General features: G+C 56.6%; 1 protein-coding gene across 3 annotated transcripts in view; it reads left to right on the forward strand.

Annotated features, from left to right (window-relative positions):
* Pepd (peptidase D) overlaps window positions 1-17,428 on the forward strand; it is a 115,388-nt gene that overhangs the window by 91,001 nt on the left and 6,959 nt on the right. For all 3 annotated transcript variants that reach the window (XM_015496922.2, XM_048790972.1, XM_048790971.1), the window contains 3 exons: window positions 685-753; window positions 2,296-2,373; window positions 11,527-11,675. In XM_015496922.2, the coding sequence (XP_015352408.1) occupies window positions 685-753; window positions 2,296-2,373; window positions 11,527-11,675 (296 nt within the window). The remainder of the gene's footprint in view (window positions 1-684; window positions 754-2,295; window positions 2,374-11,526; window positions 11,676-17,428) is intronic.

A 17,428-nucleotide genomic window follows, 5' to 3' on the forward strand; every position in this document is an offset into this window, starting at 1 on the left:
TGGGCTTTGCCAAGGTCCGGCCATCCTCTGCCTGGGTTATCAGTCTCTTAGACTTGCAGGGCTGCTGGTGTCTGGCTCTCCTGGAGGCCTCCCTGACTCTCACTGGACTCAGCCTGGGGCTGAGGTGTGCCTGCCTTTGCCTGCAGACCTTGCTGCTGGGCCCACCTGCTTAGGGAGGAGTGTGTCCAGGGACCTCAGCTGGTTTATTGCTTTCCCAGGCAGGGAGGAGCGGGGCCTGCCCTGTAGACCTGCCCTTCCCTGCTTCCCTGGAGACTGCCCTGCCTGCTCCCTCTCCATGCGGCCTACCACTCACCCCTGTCTAGCACAGGACGGCCCTGGGGTTGGAAGGGCTCGTGTTCCTCTCCAGCCTTGCATCCTGTCTTTCCCAGCAAGACGAGGGGTCTGACTTGCAGGAAGGCCCTTCCTCCAGCCCTGCAGAAGCACGTGGCCCCTGCCCCAGCCCGCTCCAGTGATCTCTCTGTCTTCCTAATGAGCCTGGGAGGCAGGGCAGCCCTAGGGCAGCGAGGCTGGCAGGCTCCCACAGCTCAGAACCCCCAGGTTCTTCCCTAAGCTCCACCCAGACACACTGGGGAGCTCGAGCTTCTCGGGGCCCCAGCAGAAGGCAGCCTGGGCTGAGGACTCGTGCATGCTGCAGTGATCTCAACCTGATGTGTTTCCCTTTAGCCTGTTCCAGCACTACTGCTACTCCCGGGGCGGCATGCGCCACAACTCCTACACCTGCATCTGCTGCAGGTAAGTGCACCGTCCGTCTCCTGGGGGAAGGTCCGGGGAAGGAGAGAGGGTGCTGCCTTCTTTGTCACTTGCTCACCTACACACCAGGCCACCCAAGCCTGGAAGTCACTTTTGCCCCCAAGACTCCAGGACTCAAGTTGCCTCTACCCGCCAGACCTGGGATCAGGGGAAGGAGAAAGCAGCCAGCTTGCTCCAGAAGGACACCTCCGTCCCCTTCCTCCCATCCCTGGTGATGGGCATAGGAGCTGAGCACTGGGAGGCCACCCCTCCTGGGGCACTACTGTCTTTCTTGCCCCTTCACATAGCTACACACAGAGCATATGGGGACTGAACTGGGACCCTAGGACGGGTGGCTTCTGTGTGCAGCAGGGGTGGAGTGTGGACAGAGCTGTGTTGGTGAGGGGGCTATGGTTGTGTGTCCACATGTGGGTAAGCGTGGAGCTCTTGATGTGGCTGCATGGAGACCATCCTGTTATGGTTATGGGGGTGTTGGGCTCCGTGTAGGTATGTATATCATTGTAGGTGTCTGTGTGTAGCACTTTGTGTCTGGGGTGTCCTGTGTGGCCGTGTGTGTGGCTGTGTGCATCCACTGTGTGTGGCTGGGTGTGCTCAGAGTGCACAAGTGGTAGCAATAACCATGAACGGAGAGGCAAGTGGTGGCCATGAATATGCACTACGGTGTGGGTGTCTGTGACTGTTTGTCACTCCAGGTGTGATTGCACAGGTATGTCCTGGCTCTGGGGCTCACTCCATGCTCTGTGAGACTCTGTCCCTCAGGTCTGGCCCCTGCGCAGCCAGGATAGAGCTGGGCTTCTCTTGCTGATGTGCACGTCCTCACACATGAATAATACATATGAGCATCTCAGTCCTTGGAAATGTTCTTCTCTGGTGGATAGAGGGAAAAATCATTATTTCTACTTTTATGATTCCTGAGACTCCCAAATGGGGCCATAAATATTACACCCAGGTGGGGTTGGGTTTTGTTGTTTTTTTTTTTTTTCCCTTTGGACAGCCTTACAAGTCCTTTTTTCTTAAAGGCATCGCTCATTAGGGAAGCTCTCTCGAGGCAACGGATAAATGAGAAGCTGCTGGCTTCCTGTCTCTCTAGCCCCAACCAGGACCCCAGGGTGGCTGTGAAGACTGCCAGGGCCCTTTCCATTGACCCCGTCTCCCTTTAGTCTCCAGGAAAGGAGGGCTTCCATAGGGTCCCCCATCTCCCAGGTCCACAAACTATTGGACTATTGGTTTCCATTTCTGCTCTTCATCTGTGCTGTTCACGTCCCCAGACCAGAGGGCAGTGGCCTGAGCAGCGATCACAGCCCAGAAGCCCCACAGGTAGCACTGTCATGAATCAAGAGGCTGTGGCTGGTGGGTGGGTGGTCACCATGACACCTGATCTCAGGTTGTGGGCCTGGTCCAGCCAACTTATGGCCTCTGCTGTAGGATGGGTAGCACTCTCCCTGGGATAAGGGCTTGGAGTGCCAGGCTCCTGGGGCTGCTGGGTGAGGATGAGCTTTTGACCATCCTCCTGGCTCTTTGCAGCGGTGAGAATGCATCTGTACTGCACTACGGACATGCTGGGGCCCCCAACGACCGTACAATCCAGGATGGAGACATGTGGTAAGTGAAGCTGGCCCTGGGGCTGTCGCAGTTCCATCTCTACACGTGAATAGCCCAGCCAAGGTGGAATGTAGATGTCAGTGTTCACTGGGAGCCTCTGGGTCCCTATCCTGAGAGTGCTGACCACAGCAAGATCCCCAGAAACCAGCTCAGATTTCTCTGCCAAGGCTATAGGCCTGCATGGTGCTTTCTACAGGGCCAGAATCCCCTGTCCCCTGCAAATAAGCACCATGAGGTGGGTGCAGAATAGGGTCACTGTGTTTCCATGGGATATTGGGCTTTCTGAGGAGGAGCTGAACTGTCCCCAGCCTCTGCCAGGTTGTTCTTTCCATTCAGAGAGCTCCATACTTACATCCCCATGTCCCAGTGCCTGGAGGCCAGGAGTCCCCCACATCCTGAAACCTGCCGTCCTCAGCCACAGGACCTTTTGGCATATGCAAACTGTTGGCTCAGCAAGATCAAGGTGGTGGCTGTCCTGAGCATGCTGTGCCGTGATCTCAGCCCCTGGTGGAGGACACGACAAGGCTGCATGGGCAGGCCCTGTGGCCTCCATACCAAGAACTGCAATCCTATTCGCAGATCCCAACATGGAGGGCAGAGCACACTGGGGTAGCACTCATGGGCTGGCAGGGACACCCTCAGATATGGCCTCGGCCACAGTGGCCAAGTTCCCTGCCTGTCCTCCTCACCATCCAGCGTAGGGATGTTGAGAGCTGTTCAGATGCTCAGCCCCAAACTACATAGGGCCACCCTGTCTTGGCCTTCAAATGTGCTGTGGTCACTGACCAGCGGTAGGAGGTGCCCCATCCCACCCCCCCCCACCTTGACAATCCTTGGGCCCCTTGTCATCCATTGCTGATGCAGCTGAACAAGGTACCTCCAAGCCCTGCTCCTAGGCAGTGTCATGGCTTCTCAGGTGGCCGGTGCAGCTGGGCTGCCCTCTTCCCCCTCAGCTTCCCCGATGCACTCGTTCCCCAAACTGGAGTTCCCATGATGGCTGCACACTGTGGCCCTGGCCTCATCTGGGCAGGCCTTGGCCCTGCCACAGGGAGTGGTGGGAGCCTCACACAGGAGTCCTCTGCCACATCTACCAAGGAGTACAAGCACCTGTGCGTAGACTGACAGGCGAACACCCGGCTGCCCAGAGAGATCTGTGCTCTGAGCTGTACTAATGGAAACCCACTTAAGCCCGGGGTCATCCCTGCCACAGGGCACGCCAGTACTGACTGGCCATAGTCTGCTGAGCCAGGTCAGTCACTGGATGGGATGTTCTGGTTCTGGCTACTGTTGTCAGGAGCCCAACTCAGCCTTCTGGAAGAAAAGCCCTTTCCTCTCTGAGCCTCAGTTCACCCATCTGCAAGTGGCGATGGCACACGCATCTCAGGGCTACGCACAGTGGCTGAAGGGGTGTGTGAGGAACCCTCAGGGGCACCTGAGGCCTCTCCCTAGGGACCTGGCCAGCAGGTCCAGGGATGAGAGCCTGCAGAGATTGAGGCCCAGAGTGAACCTAGAGGTTACCACCACCCACCTGGCCATGAACAGAGCCTCAGTGTCCATCTTGTTGACCTGTCTGGCCACACTACTCCAGAGTCTCTGTGACCCACAGGTCATGCTGGGCCCTAGGAACTGTGGGCCAGGGCCTAGTCTGCAGGCTTTGCTGCCCTGCCTCTGGGCAGTGGCCAGGCTGTGCCATGCCTAGGCCCTCCCTTATCTATCTGTTTCCTCCCCTGACCCTACACTGCTCACCTTGGTGTTGGAGAGCAAAAGAGACATAGAAGGGTACTAGTCACAGGTGTGAGGCAGAGGGATTTTGGGAGAGGAGTGGCTCCCTCAGACGTGGTTCAGCAAGAGACCAGGGAAGGAGAGATAGCGACCCTCTCCCTGGGCCAGGACTGAACCAAAGATAGCCCCAAGGAGACCACCTGTGCTCTTCAGACTCTTGTCTTCTGAGAGCTTTTCTAATGATCTTTAGCTCTGGGGCCCATTCTGGCTGGGTCAGGAGGATAGAACACAGGAACCCAGACCCAGGGCAGAGGCAGAAGCCAAGGCCAAGGCCAAGGCCAGCCATATCAGCAGGTCCATCTCTCATGGGGGCATCTCTAACTAACTAGAAGGCTTTGTGCCAGAGTCAGGTAGCCATGAGTGTTTCTGCTCCATGAGTTCAGCACATGTCAGAGGAGGAGGCTGCTTTTCTACTCCCCACCATCTGACTCAAAGGGAGTCTGAGAGGCCAGTTCCATCGGTATTGCTGTGGAGCCAAGGCCAGGGTGCTGGGTACATCAGATCTGCACATCTCCCAGGTGTTGGAGTCTCAGCCCTCTTGGGCAGTGCATGGCACCTGTGTCTCCTGGTGCAGCTGTAGACAGGAGGGATTGGAGAAAGCCCACGAATGTTCGTGCCAAGCCCAAATTGGTGATTTTGTTTTTCTAGTGCTAACTTTGAAATGTAGCCAGTAGAATAATTATGAGTTTATTATAGTCAATTTATTATGCAGCATTTAGAACAACATGTTTTGTTGATTACTGCTACTGCCAGATTGCTGGCGGCATTTATAATCCATTGTTTTATTGAAATTGATCTGCTGAGTGCCTACTGCATTTGGTAAATAATAAATCACTCTGTTATCCCAAAATAAAAGCTATGGTACTTCATCATAAGGTATGAAACCACAATATGAGCCTCGTGGTTTTCCCAAAGGCAGGTAGGGCTTGAGGTTGATGAAGCCCATTCCCCATCTCCTCTGTCCTCACAGTAATAGGATCTGGAGCTGGGCTCAGGCCACCATGAGCCACTGTGGGGTCACAGTCCTCACACACTCAAGGGCCTATTCATTGGACATGCTGGTTCATACTTGAGGTCAAGTTCATCAGCCAAGAACTGAGAAAAGCCCATTTCTTGCCCTGGGCCCCTCCCTTTTCCAAAGCTAGATCCTGGTTTGCATGCCTCCAAGGGGAGGAACAGGGGCATGGATTGCCTTCCTGTCCCTAGGACCCCCACTCAGGTTGGTTCAGAGCCAGTAGGCCTTGTGCAAGGCCTGTGGCCATGAAGCTTCTTGGAGTTTTCCTCTTGGCTCCCAAAACCCTCTTCAGCTGTGTGCCTGGGGTTCCCGCATGCACCCCATGAGCAGATCACTGTCCTAGAAGAGCTATCAAGCACTTTTGATTTTCCTTTTTAAGGCAAGCAGGCCAGCCTTCTAGAACAGGCTTACAGAAGCATGGCAAGCAGCCTTGCTAGTGAATGCTTTCAGTGTGTTCACACAAAGGTTGGTGTCTAACAGGGTCCCTGGAGGCCCTTTGGAAGTGTCCAGAAGGCCCCTGCCCACTCATCTAGCCCAAGCAGGTAGGTGTGAGCACAGTCATGCTCGGAGTTATCGCCCAACCCAGTCATCTTCTAAGCCCTCATGCTCTTCCCCGTCCTCCCATAGCCAGCCTGGGCAGTGGACACCAGGGAGCACTGCTGTGTCTCAATCCACTGGGAAGCAGGGCCTCAGAACTGGGCCACTCATTTGCAGGACTCCCAGTCTGAGCCTTGCAGTTCCCTGCCTCCCCTGTCCCCTAAGCAGGCTCACAACACAGAATAGGTAGGGAGAAGGCCAGGATGTGCCTCCAGTGGGCTCTGACTTGGAAAGTAGCTGGGACACCCCTCCTCATCTGCCATCTCCTACCTTTTCCATCACCAGATAAGGCAGCAGGGCTTGGGACTATAGCCGCTCTCTGAACCTTATAGGGTTCAGGCCCAAGGACGCCCCAGACCTGGATTGCCCAACTATAGTCAGAATGTAACTGGTGGGTGTGAGTCAGACCTTCCTGTACTGGCCAGAAGAGGGCAGTGTTGTCTCAGGCTGGGCCTCTCCCCCGCTGGGTAGTGGTCTTCTGTGTTGCTGAGGGGGCATGGGAGATGGGCCTGCAGCCCAGCTGGGGAGGAGAGGCCTATGTCTAACCCCCATGATTAGCAGCTTACCAGTTTCCTTTCCTCCTTCCCTGCCATGGCTTAGGGCCTCATCTGTCTCCCTGCCATGAAAATAGCTAGGCTGAAGCCCTAGCTGCCCTACAGAGGGGGGGAGGGACACCACTCTAGTCACCAAAGCCCAGAGAAATAAGGGCTACCAATTTCATACCAGGACAGTGCCTGAAGGCACCCTGAACTGTGAGTGACATATGGCTGGCATGTGCTGCTGCTCTCATTGCCAGGGTCACATCCCCAAGCAAGGGTGGCACCAGAGCCTCCTCTGCATGACTGTCTTCACCACAGAGGTGCCAAACCCTCCGCCCCACAGGCTGGGAACGCCTACTCACCCCAGGCTTTAGCAGCCCCTTCGTATCTCTTAGGCCTTGCAAGCTGGGGTAGGACAGTTCTGCCACCCCCGTTGTCTGTCTGGCACTGTGACCCCCAGAGGGTGAGTCTGTGCCTGGGGCTCTTCCCCTGCTGGCGAAGGGGCTGGGGTGAGGGGAGCCTCCATGCCCCATTGTTCCTGGTGCCTGGTGCTTTGGTGGGCTTTAGAGTAAGAGTGTCACTTCAGGGCCTGTTTCCTGATGCCAGGCTCAACTGAGACCCTCCCCCACCTTGCTGCTTCCTCAGAGGGTCACTTGATTGTCACCAGGGACCCCTATCCTGAGCATTTAGTGCCCAGTCCTTGGAGCAGTACAGGTCTGGTCAGACATCTATCCAGAGATGAGTTGGCCATGGCCTTCAACACCCAATCTCAGAAGTACCCTGACCTTCTACCCAGGACTCACTTGTAGGCAGCTGTGCCCTGATGGCAGGCAGACACCCTCTCATGTGTTTTCTTTCTGTTCTGTTTGGTTCGTCAGTGCTTCAAGGGGGCACTCACTCAGTTGATGTCAAGACCTACAGTTTGAAGGGCCCTGGTCTAGACAGCCCGGGTGCTCACAGACATCACAAGACACTGGTCGCCAAAAAAGTGAAATAAAGCATGTGCTGTGCGCATGACATTGACTGCCTGCCTCCCCTCACCCACAGCGGCACTGCCCTGCTGCCCAGCCCTTGGCCCACAATACTTTAGGGACAGCAGGCAAGCTGCAGCATGGTGCTCTTCCCGGGGCCTCCACCTGACACTGGTCTTCTGCATCCCGCCCTGACCTCCATAAAATGGCAGTGTTGATTCTCTCCAGACTTGGGAGGCCCCAGCGCATGGTTGCTCTCGTCAGCGAATGCACCAGGGACTGCTGGCTCTGGGGCTTGGGGACAGGAAGCTGCTGTTGGCGTGGGCTGCTTGCGTGAGCACTGTTCCTGTCTGCCCAGGCCCCGTAGGAACAGCTGTCCCAAAGCTGGGTAAAGTGGGACGGACATGCCCAGAAAGGCCCTGGGGAGAGGTTCACCTGGCGTGTCAGCCCATGGCCCTAGGGAGCCTCTGGGACCCCAAAGGATGACCTTTGCCTCTGTTGGCCACAGCTGGAGGCTGGCACTGCACAGAAAGCGTGACTGGGAACTGGGAGCAGGCGACCGGCCTGTGCGCCAGGGAGGCCAGCACTCACCACCCTGTCGTCAGGGACAGCCCACTGTGGCGGACCCATGGAAAAGAGACCCAGTTGCCTTCCTTTTTCTCTCCCATTGAGTTTCTAGGGGGAATTGAGAGCTTCCTCCAGCTCCAAACCTCACAGCCTGACCTGGGATGCAGTCCCATTTTAAAGGTGGGAAAACTGAGGTCTTAGGGTCTGCACTGTCCCTAAGGTCCTGCACACACACGTGTGTAAGATGTCAGTCTTCAGAGAAAAGCAGCTAAGAGCTGTGCTGCATACTCAAGAGATGAAGGTGAAGCTCCATGCCGAGTGCAGAGTGGCTCTTGCTAAACGTTGCAGCACTTCCCTCAGACGCCTTCTGCCTGCGGGCTGGCCAGGCCCTGCGGGGTGGGGTCTGGAGAGGGACCCAGGAGGGTCTGGGTGGGCCAATGGTGGCAGGTAGCCCGGGCCTGGAGCTGCCCAGGAAGAGCCAGCGGAAGACAGAACCTCTGATCGCAGCCAGAAGCACAGCTATAGGAACACATGTGGGGAACGAGACGCCAGCGTATTGCTGGGAGATGTGTAATCTCTCCCCAGATGTCTCAGATTATTACACAGATTCACTGGGCCAATGATAGTAGTGTCCCTGGTGGGTGTCCCCAAGCAGCCGGGAAGGAGGCATCCTGCGTTCTCAATTGAGCCAAGTATGAGCAAATTCCATTGTCATTTTGCATTCAGAGTATGGATGAAGTGAACAGAGGAGTTGGAAGGAGATGATTTATAAAAGAGATGGCTTTTATCACTGGATTCCAGAATGGCTTGAATCTGAATCGCTTAGCATGTAGAAACTCTGAGGGAGATTAAAAAAAAAAAAAAAAAAAAAANGCAGGATGGAGCTGGCTGGCTGGTGTATACTTCCTTTTCCAGAAAGTGGATGATTTAAAACAAAAAAAATACAGTTGAAGTCTTCTAGAAGCTGGAAGATAAAGCCAAGCTGGCTGAAGAAATCCAAAAGCCTTCCATCCCACGCTCTTTCTGTTTTATTGAAGAGGGCTGGGAAGACTTGGTTCAGAGTCTGGTTTGCCCTGAAGAGTCTTATTTTTTACTGTTCTAGATGATTCCAGTATTTGGTGTGTTCTTGTGGGCTTCCTGATTTTTTAAATAGTTCAATTTCTGTTTTTCTTTTAGATCAACACAGTCCAATAGAACTTTTTGCCCCAGAGGGCTGCTGTAGGTCACCCTCTGATGTGGCACTCCCAGGAATCTGTGTCCCCCACACTCCTGGCTCTGTCCTGTCTGCCCAGTCCATTCTTGGATATTCTAAACCAACAAACCGCAAACCATTTTCCTCTGTTGACTCCAGGGAGCCCAAATGAAAACACTTGCTTTCCCCAGGCAAAACTAGGCCGGGGCCCCATGCAGCTCCATCCCCACTGCTGCCTGAATGCTGGCCCCAGGAGGACACAAACCTGTAGCAACTGTCGTGGTCCCATTTTAAAGGTGGGAAAACTGAGGTCTTAAAGTCTGAACGCCGGAGCCAGGAGAAGAGAGCTCACTGCAGGGCTGGGCACTGAGTTGCGACTCAGGGCTTTTTGTACTAGTGTTAATAGGCTCAATTTCCCTACAGTTTAGGGCTGAGATGTGCCCCACCCTCTAGGCCATCTCTGAGCGAAGTGTGTCCCACGCAGGAGTAATCCTACAGGCAACTGTTGGCCCCTACTGCCTTTGCATCTGCAGCCTCCTGGGGAGCGGGCGCCTGGGTGTGTCTGCTCCAGTGTCTCTGGTTCCTTGCAAGTCAGCCTCAAGTGAGGCCCAGGTCCCCCTAGGTCTGCTCCAGGCAGGGTTCCCCCTGAGACTTTGACCCAACCCCAAGTTCTCTGTCATGCGAGTAGGGGCTCTGCTGTACCCCCTGAGAGTCACCTGAGTTGTTACCTGGGCTTCCTGTACTGTTGACTCTATTTATGGTGTTTTGCAATCAGAAAAGGCAGGAGATTCAAACGTGCCCATCTGAGGACTTTGGACTCCAGCAAAGCATCTGGGGATCCTGTGCATTCAGGCTTTTCCTTTAAATCTGCTTCTGTAGCGTGGCAGTCCCTTGCTTCACACATGAGCCCAGGGTCCCCTGCTCTGTTCTCTCCCACCCAAAGACCAGCACACAGGCAGCTTCTGGAATGTTTGTGGTTACCACTACAGTTGGATTTGGGTGAGAGGCCCTTGTAAAGGAAGCCACAGCGGTGCCCCACGCTCCAATTTGCCAGGATTTGTGCTGCTGTAGATGGACCCCCACAGGAATCCCAGGATGAAGCCAGACACCGAGCAGAACTGGACTTGGCCAGTGCAAGAGGGCAGCTCCCACCTTCTCAGCTGGCCTGCCCCTGTGGTCACCTGGCCCCGAACACACGGGCAAGAAACCAAGCCAGGGGCTGGATCTATGTTCCTCAGCCAGTTTCATGAGGATTGTTGTGACTCTGCCGTGACCTCAAGAAGGAGCTAATGGCCTCCACTGTTGCCAGCAGCTTCTAAAGCTGAGGTGGGATGGGGGAAGGAGGTGAACCATCTGAATACCCCTTTGCCTCTACCCAGGCTCCTCCTGGCCCACTGGGTGACCCTATACCATGGGGGCCCTTCTGGACCCTCCTGGAAGCCAGACCTGGACCCAACGTGTGCAGACATGTTCTGGCTCTTGGTCACAGGGTGAGCAGGGCAGGACTCTCATCGGCCCTCCCCATGGCCCTTTATGTAGCAAGGGCTGTCCATGCTCCTTCCAGGCCCTGCTGTGTCAGGGGCCCCAACATGATGTCCAGTAGGGTGGCTCCACTGCATCCTCCTGATTGATTGAGCAGATCTGGCCATCTGTCACACTATTGCCTGGCCTCTGCTGCCCCCTGGCTCCTGGGCCTCTCCTGTCTTCCCCTACTGTGTGCCCTCCCTGTGCTTTCTACCATCTGTGCCCTGCTCAGCCACCTGGGGATTCCAGGGTCACAGGCAGCAGCCATTTCCATTCAGCCCCAGGAAAGCCCTGCTGGATATGAGGCCATCCTCTTGACATTCCCTTCCTACCCCTCCCTCAGGCCCTGGCAGGAACAAATCTATCACACCTCAGTGGGGAGGATAGTGTTGGGCACCTTCCTCTGGGCAGGGGAATCCCTGAGCTGGAGCACAGCCAGAGGTACCAGCCATCTGCCAAGTGTTCACCCAGATGCACATTTAGGTGACGTGGCCCCACGTCGCATTCTCTTGTAGACAGTGTGTCCTGTGTCCATCCCCAGGCTCCTTCCTTCTCCCCTCCCTGCTGGGTAAAGGGCAGGCCTAGGGGATCTGTTGACATGTTCATATAGAGTCAGGTGGCATGTAGGGGCCTGGGGACATGTCTGTCTTTCTCAGTTCTCCAAGTGAGTCCCCACAGGGGCTAGGCTGTGGAGGGAAGCCCCACTCTCCTCGGCCTGCCCTGCTGAGGCTGAGCCCTGTGCCACTCTCTTTGCTGGGGATAGAGGTCTGGGTTTCTCTGCTACTCGTGCTCTTCCGGGGAACACCAGGTTGGAGCTGCGCACGCTGGTCACCTTCTCAAGGTGGGGTGGTCACAATACCCTACTGCATCCGGGCCAAAGGAAGCCACCCCTGAGTCCTGTCCATGGCAAGGGAGCAAGGAGGCACCCTGAGCGCCCGCTCACCTCCCACCCTCCTCTCCCTGCAGCTTGTTCGACATGGGAGGTGAGTATCACTGCTTCGCCTCGGACATCACCTGCTCCTTTCCAGCCAACGGCAAGTTCACCGAGGACCAGAAGGCCATCTACGAGGCGGTGCTGCGGAGCTGCCGTGCTGTCATGAGCACTATGAAGCCAGGTGAGGGGAGAGGGAGTGGGGCCAGCTGAGGAGGACTCCCTGGCATGGGGAGGGGGCAGCCTTGTGACAGGCACCTGCATCTACCCCTCCACACTTGACCAGTCAGACTCTGATGAGTCAGTCTTCAGGCCACACCCAGGAAACAGAACTGACCACCAATCAGGAAGAAGGCTGTAGTCTGGGAGCTCAGCCCAAAGTCACCCCATGTCCCATCTGGCCACCTCTTCTGCACATCCCTCCGCCCACACTGGTCATCAGAATGTCAGCATGTCCCGTGCCTTGTCCCAAAGCAGAGTCCACTTGAGGGAGAGTTGGCCAGGCTTGGACACTGGCATCTGGGTGGACACTGGAACAGGTTCCTGGCCCATTCAGCAGCTCTGTGACCTTGGACAGAAAGCTCTTCCCCTGGGTGACTGTTCCCTGTCAGTACTTGGAGAGGCAGCAGCTCTCAAGGATCGGGCTGAGCCATGGGAAACACCTTCAAGCACCTGCCTGGCTCGTGTTCAGGCTCTGTAGAGGTCACGGTCACTCTATGATGGGGGTGAGTCTAGACCCAAGCCTGCCACTCTCTCCCCACAGCAAGCCTTGGCCAGCATGTTGTGATCCTGCTCCTGCCTGGCCCCTAGTTTTCCATGTGTCCCCCCCCCCCCCNCACATGCCCAGCCCTTTTTTTAATTTTGAGACAGGGTCTCACTAAGTTGCTGAGGCTGGCTTTGAACCTGAAGTCCTCCTGAGCTGCTCAGCCACTTTCTTCATAGGGTTGAAGGCAGAAAGCACCTGATGTTTTGGGTCATAGACGCCCCAGCCCCTGCTTCCTCCAGCGCTCACTCACCACCTCCTTCTCCTGCTGTGCAGGCCCCAGGCCTCCAGGGTAGGGGGAGCTCAGGCGTCTTCTACAAGCCACATGAGGGTCACTGCAGCAAGAGAGCCAGCACAGTGGAGCACCAGAGCGAGGCTCCGGGGTCTAGAAATGAGCCCCAGGCCCAGAGACCCGCACTCACTCCAGCTCGGCTGCCTGCTGGCTGTGTGCCTTGCTCCCATCCTTCAGCCTCCTCGTGCCCCAAATGGCTGCAATAGTCCCCCTCCCTGTCTCAAAGCAGAATCCGCTCCAGGGTGGGCTCAGCCAGCTCCAGACACTGGCATCAGCCCCTCTAGTTAAGGGCCAGCAGAGAGCTGGCTGCAGCCCAGTGTCTCCTCCGTGTTCCGGGGATGGTGAACAGAGGCTTTGGGGCCCTCTGGGTCCCTAGCCGTGACAGGCCTGAAATTAGACTTGGAGTTCCTAAACGGGGGGCTGTGGTAGTCAGATTTGTACCCCTCCATGGAGCTTTGATTTTAAAAAGAAGAAAAAGATTGCGAGCTCTAGAACTGTAAGAGCCCCAGGATGTGGCCTCTCGCAGACCCAGAGCTTGCTGGCTCAGCATCTGGCTGAACAGTCCCCTGCGGCCCCCTGGCCCATTGCTGGGAAGACTCACAGCCATGATCACGGGGCCAAGGGCTGTTTGGGAAGCGACATCAGCGGCAGTCATTGTCAAAGGAGGCATGTTGTGAGCGGGCCTTTCTGGATGGCCCCTGGTCCATCTCCAAAAGACCCAACCAGAGCTTAAGGAGCCAGGGGAGGGGGGGATTCTGGGGGCACCTCAAGGCCCCAGCCCCACAAGCCCCTAAAAGAAGACCACTATGGAAAGGTAAAGTCTACAGACGAGGTATCAGAGTAGAACAAAGTTGGGGAGGATGCACTGTGTCCCTTTTTAATTTGACTTTGAAACCATGGGATACGTTGTCCTTTGTGGAGTCATCACCAGAGGGATACGTCTCCCATCTTCACACCACAGATGAGCATTTTTCCTCAGTCTTGAATATACCAATCATTTCAAGTGATCAGTGTTTTCAGATGGCAGGTGGTTTGGGCTGGGGAAGGTGGGGTGTGGTGTCTTCTCCCACTGTCTGTAGGCACAGGCCCTCTCCAGGAAGCCAGGGTAACCCCTCCCATGGAGGGCCTTCCAGTGAGTGTAGCCTCTGGTCACACTGACTCATGGGGCAGCCTCAGGTCTAGCCAGGGATTCCCGGAGCCACTAGGCCAGTTCACCTGAGCTGGTCCCTGCAGACGGTGAGAGGCACACTCTTGCTCACCCAAGGTCCACTCTTGCTTACACCGCAACTCTCCCCCCAGCACAGACCTGGTCAGGGAGCCTACACTGAGGCTTCCAGGATCCCTTGTATGAGAGAGTGGGACAGAGGCCCCAGCATTACCCTGTATGCATTTTAACCACCCGTACTGCCAGATAGTGACACACCAAGGCTCCCAAGGGCAGAGCTGGGCCCCATCTGGGTCACATGGTATAGGCCCAGCACTGGGGCATTGGAAGTCCTGTGCCCACAGAGCGGCTTCCCAGGTACAGGCAGATGGTTTCTCCACAGCGTCGGGGCAGCTATGGCCAGGTTGGACCCCTGTCTGTCCCAGTGGGAATGCCCCCGGGTTGTGGGTTGAGCTCCTGGGCCAAGACAAACACCCCACTGAGACTGCCCGACTGCTTCCTGTGACCTTCCAGGGAAGAGTAAATAAAGACAAGCAGGAAGTCACACAGTGATGCCCAGAGGAGAGGCAGAAATTAATAATCACACATAGACCCTGGTGGATAGAGCCCCCCGGGAATTGAGGAATGCAGTCCTTGGCCCCCCATCCTGGGGCAAGGGGGGGGGGACAAAGCATTCCTCATGGCCACTCAGGACAAGGAAAGGAGGGCTGAACTCAGGCAGGAAGCCCTGGTGGGCAGGAGGGTGGGCTGGACAGACTGACGGCTCCAGCACCTGGGAGAATTCCATCTTCATGAGGCTGTGAACCAGCTTTGGCTTCTGGTGGCCGGAATCCAAGTCCACTGTGGCTTTGGGGTTAGGGCAAGAGGCCCGCCGTTGCATACAGCCTGGTCTCCGTGGCACCAGGAAGCCTAGCCATAGAGAGGGCTCAAAAAGGAAAGGTGCTACTGGAGAGGAGTGGGCTGAGCCCACGGGGGTGCCCGAAGTCAGAGGTCAGAGCTAGCACGGCTGTAAGGCTGCCCTGGAGCTGATAGTACATCCTGGTCCTGCAGAGCCCCAGGCTCTCCAGCCACTGAGTGACCCTGACACTGAGGCCTCTGCACTCCGCCAGCAAGCACCCTCCCTCACCCTGCCCGTGCGTCTCCCTGGGCTTGCATCCCCTGCCCTAGACAGGGGGCCCTCCCTCCTGTGCTCTCACATGAGCCCCCACCCCGTCGTAGCCTCCACTCACAACACCCTGTCATAGAAAGTACCCTCATCCTAGAATGGGCCTGAAGGTAAGGGAGGAACACAGTTGCCGGGGTGACCAGCTAGCTGGGGGAGGGACATGGGGCAGTGCCCATCCAACATGTGGAAAACGAAACACTTTCCTGGTGTTTTGCCTCCCTCCCAGGTGGGCAGGGGCAGAACCAAGTGTCTGGATTTCCCATCGGCCTCGCCCTTACAGATAGGGAGGAATATGAGGGTCAGGCAGACAGGTACAAGGTGCCTGTCACCCTAGCCATGCTGCTGTCTGTGGCAGAAGCCAGGTCAGATAGGGCTGTATGGTGCCCTGTGTCCTCCCTTCCTGCTTGGTGGCAGGATGCTGGGCAAGCTTCCTGCCTTTGGGTCCTCCCTTGGGGTGCTTCGGCAGGGTGTAGGGGAAGACCCCAGGGAGTGCACAGCAAGGTACCTGTAGTGTGGGCAGGCTGACTCCTTGCCCTTGCGCAGGGTGAGTGGGTCCCTGAGACAGGCAGGGTGGGCTGGGCTGCAGGCCCTCAGCCTCACGCCAACTTGGCTTGCCCTGCAGCTCCCAGTAGTCCTTGGTCCTGCCCTGGGACTGAGCCCTGGGCCTTCCCTCCTGCACCCCCAAGCCCTGGGTTGCACGTCATCCATCCCCGGAGGGCCATTGTCCACAAATGAAGCGAGCTCTTTGTCTGGAAGTGACTCAGGATGCAGCCCGGGGGCCTTCTACAGCCTTCTCAGCTGGGCTTAGGCCTGGGAGCCTGGGCTGTCATACTCTGGGCAGGAAGCCTCACAGCTCTGAGGAGCTGAGGAGCCAGCCTGGGCCTCGGCCCAGCAGGCCTTCAGGAGAGAGTGTGCCTGAGGGGACCTGGTGGGCACAGAAAACTAGGCAGTAACCTGGGGCTGCTCGGACACATCCTGGGGCCTGGGCACTAGGAGCTCTTGTTTCTTTGAGCCCAACAATTTCATGAGGCAGATGGTGTGGCACTAACCATGCAACTACCCTGCCCAGGCTGGGTATGTGTACACAGAGTGGGTCACAGGATCACAGCACTGGCTAGGAGAGGGCCAGGAGGGAGACCTGCACTCCTTATATTCACCACACATGTGCCACATGCCAGGCATAGAGCAGAGTCCAAGCCCCACGCTCTATGGACACAGAGGCCCAAACCAGGCCCACACTGTGCCCTTGTGCTATGCTGTAGTAGAGGGGCTGTGGCAGCAAGGAAAGGGGCAGTTAGAGAGGGCTTCCTGGAGGAAGTGCCTCAATAAGAGGCCCAGTATGAGGAGGACTGGGTGCTTGGAGGCCATGGTCCCATCCAAGAAGAACAGGTGGAAAGCACAGGAAGTATCGGCTCTCAGAACCATGGTCAGAATCATGGCTCTCAGAACTTTGGTCTGACTGCTGCCCTGGTCTGGCTGCTACACCCAGAAATGGGTGAGGGATGAGACTGGAGTCAGAGGCCAGCTGAGGAACCTGGGCTTTGGCTCGGCTGTCTGCCCCACATTTCTGAGCAGTTTGCAGGATATGACTGGGGTGAAAAGTGGGCAGGGCCCTGGGAGAGACAGGGCGCAGCCTCAGGAGATGTTTCAGGGAAGCCAGGACAAGATTTGGTGCTGGCTAGAGGTGGAGGGGAGAGTTGGGCTACCTACACCTGTCTCTGCAATATGGCCTCCCCAGAATGGGCAGGTATGGGTCCAGATGCCTTCTGGCTCAGAACAGTGGGCTCTAGGTGCCACAGATTGCTGAGGTGGGAGGAGTCCAGGAGTCAGGGTAGGCCTTGGCCTACAGGGAGGCTCTCTAGTCTGTGCCCACCCCCAAGCCTAGCTCAAGGACGCTAACCTTCACACACTTCGGGGGCCCTGCCCCAGTACTGGGTGTCGTAACCACCATCCGGGCCAGACACTGGGCCAAGTCGCTGGAGGTTGAATCACTGTCACAACCCTAACCACACACAGGCAGGAACTTCCCACTCACAGCCAAGAGAGCCGCGCACAGGCCTTTCCCCAGGGTACACAGTCAAGGGGCCCTGGAGGCGCCACTGAGCTGCCTGAGCCACACAGCCAGGCAGGCACTGGGCAAGGGGCCACCATAGGGTATGATCTATACCTGATTCCCACCTTCTGCTGAGGCCAGGCCAAGCCCGCAGCCCCACTGTTGAAATGAGTCAAGTTGGAAGGGAGACTGCATTTCCTGGGGATGCCCTTTGGTGACTGGAGAAGGTCCTCATCTAAGAAAGCATCTCAGAGAGCCGGGTAGGAGCTGAGTTTGCAGAGCTGTTGGGGACTTGTAGCACCTCAGGCGCACTCTCTCTGCCAGGCCGTGGAGACGAGAGAAGCAAGTAAGACTGTCTAGCGACCAGAAGGTGCCGGGAAGAGTGTCTGGGGAGGGTCTTCAGGGAGGCCATGGCTTTCTTGCTGAGGTCCCAAGGATGCAGTGGCACAGGTCATGGCCCAGAGTCTGAAATGGAAAGGCTCCATATGCTTCTGGAGCA

The sequence above is a fragment of the Marmota marmota genome, unplaced genomic scaffold, assembly GCF_001458135.2.
Source record: "Marmota marmota marmota unplaced genomic scaffold, marMar, whole genome shotgun sequence".
Taxonomy (NCBI): Eukaryota; Metazoa; Chordata; class Mammalia; order Rodentia; family Sciuridae; genus Marmota; species Marmota marmota.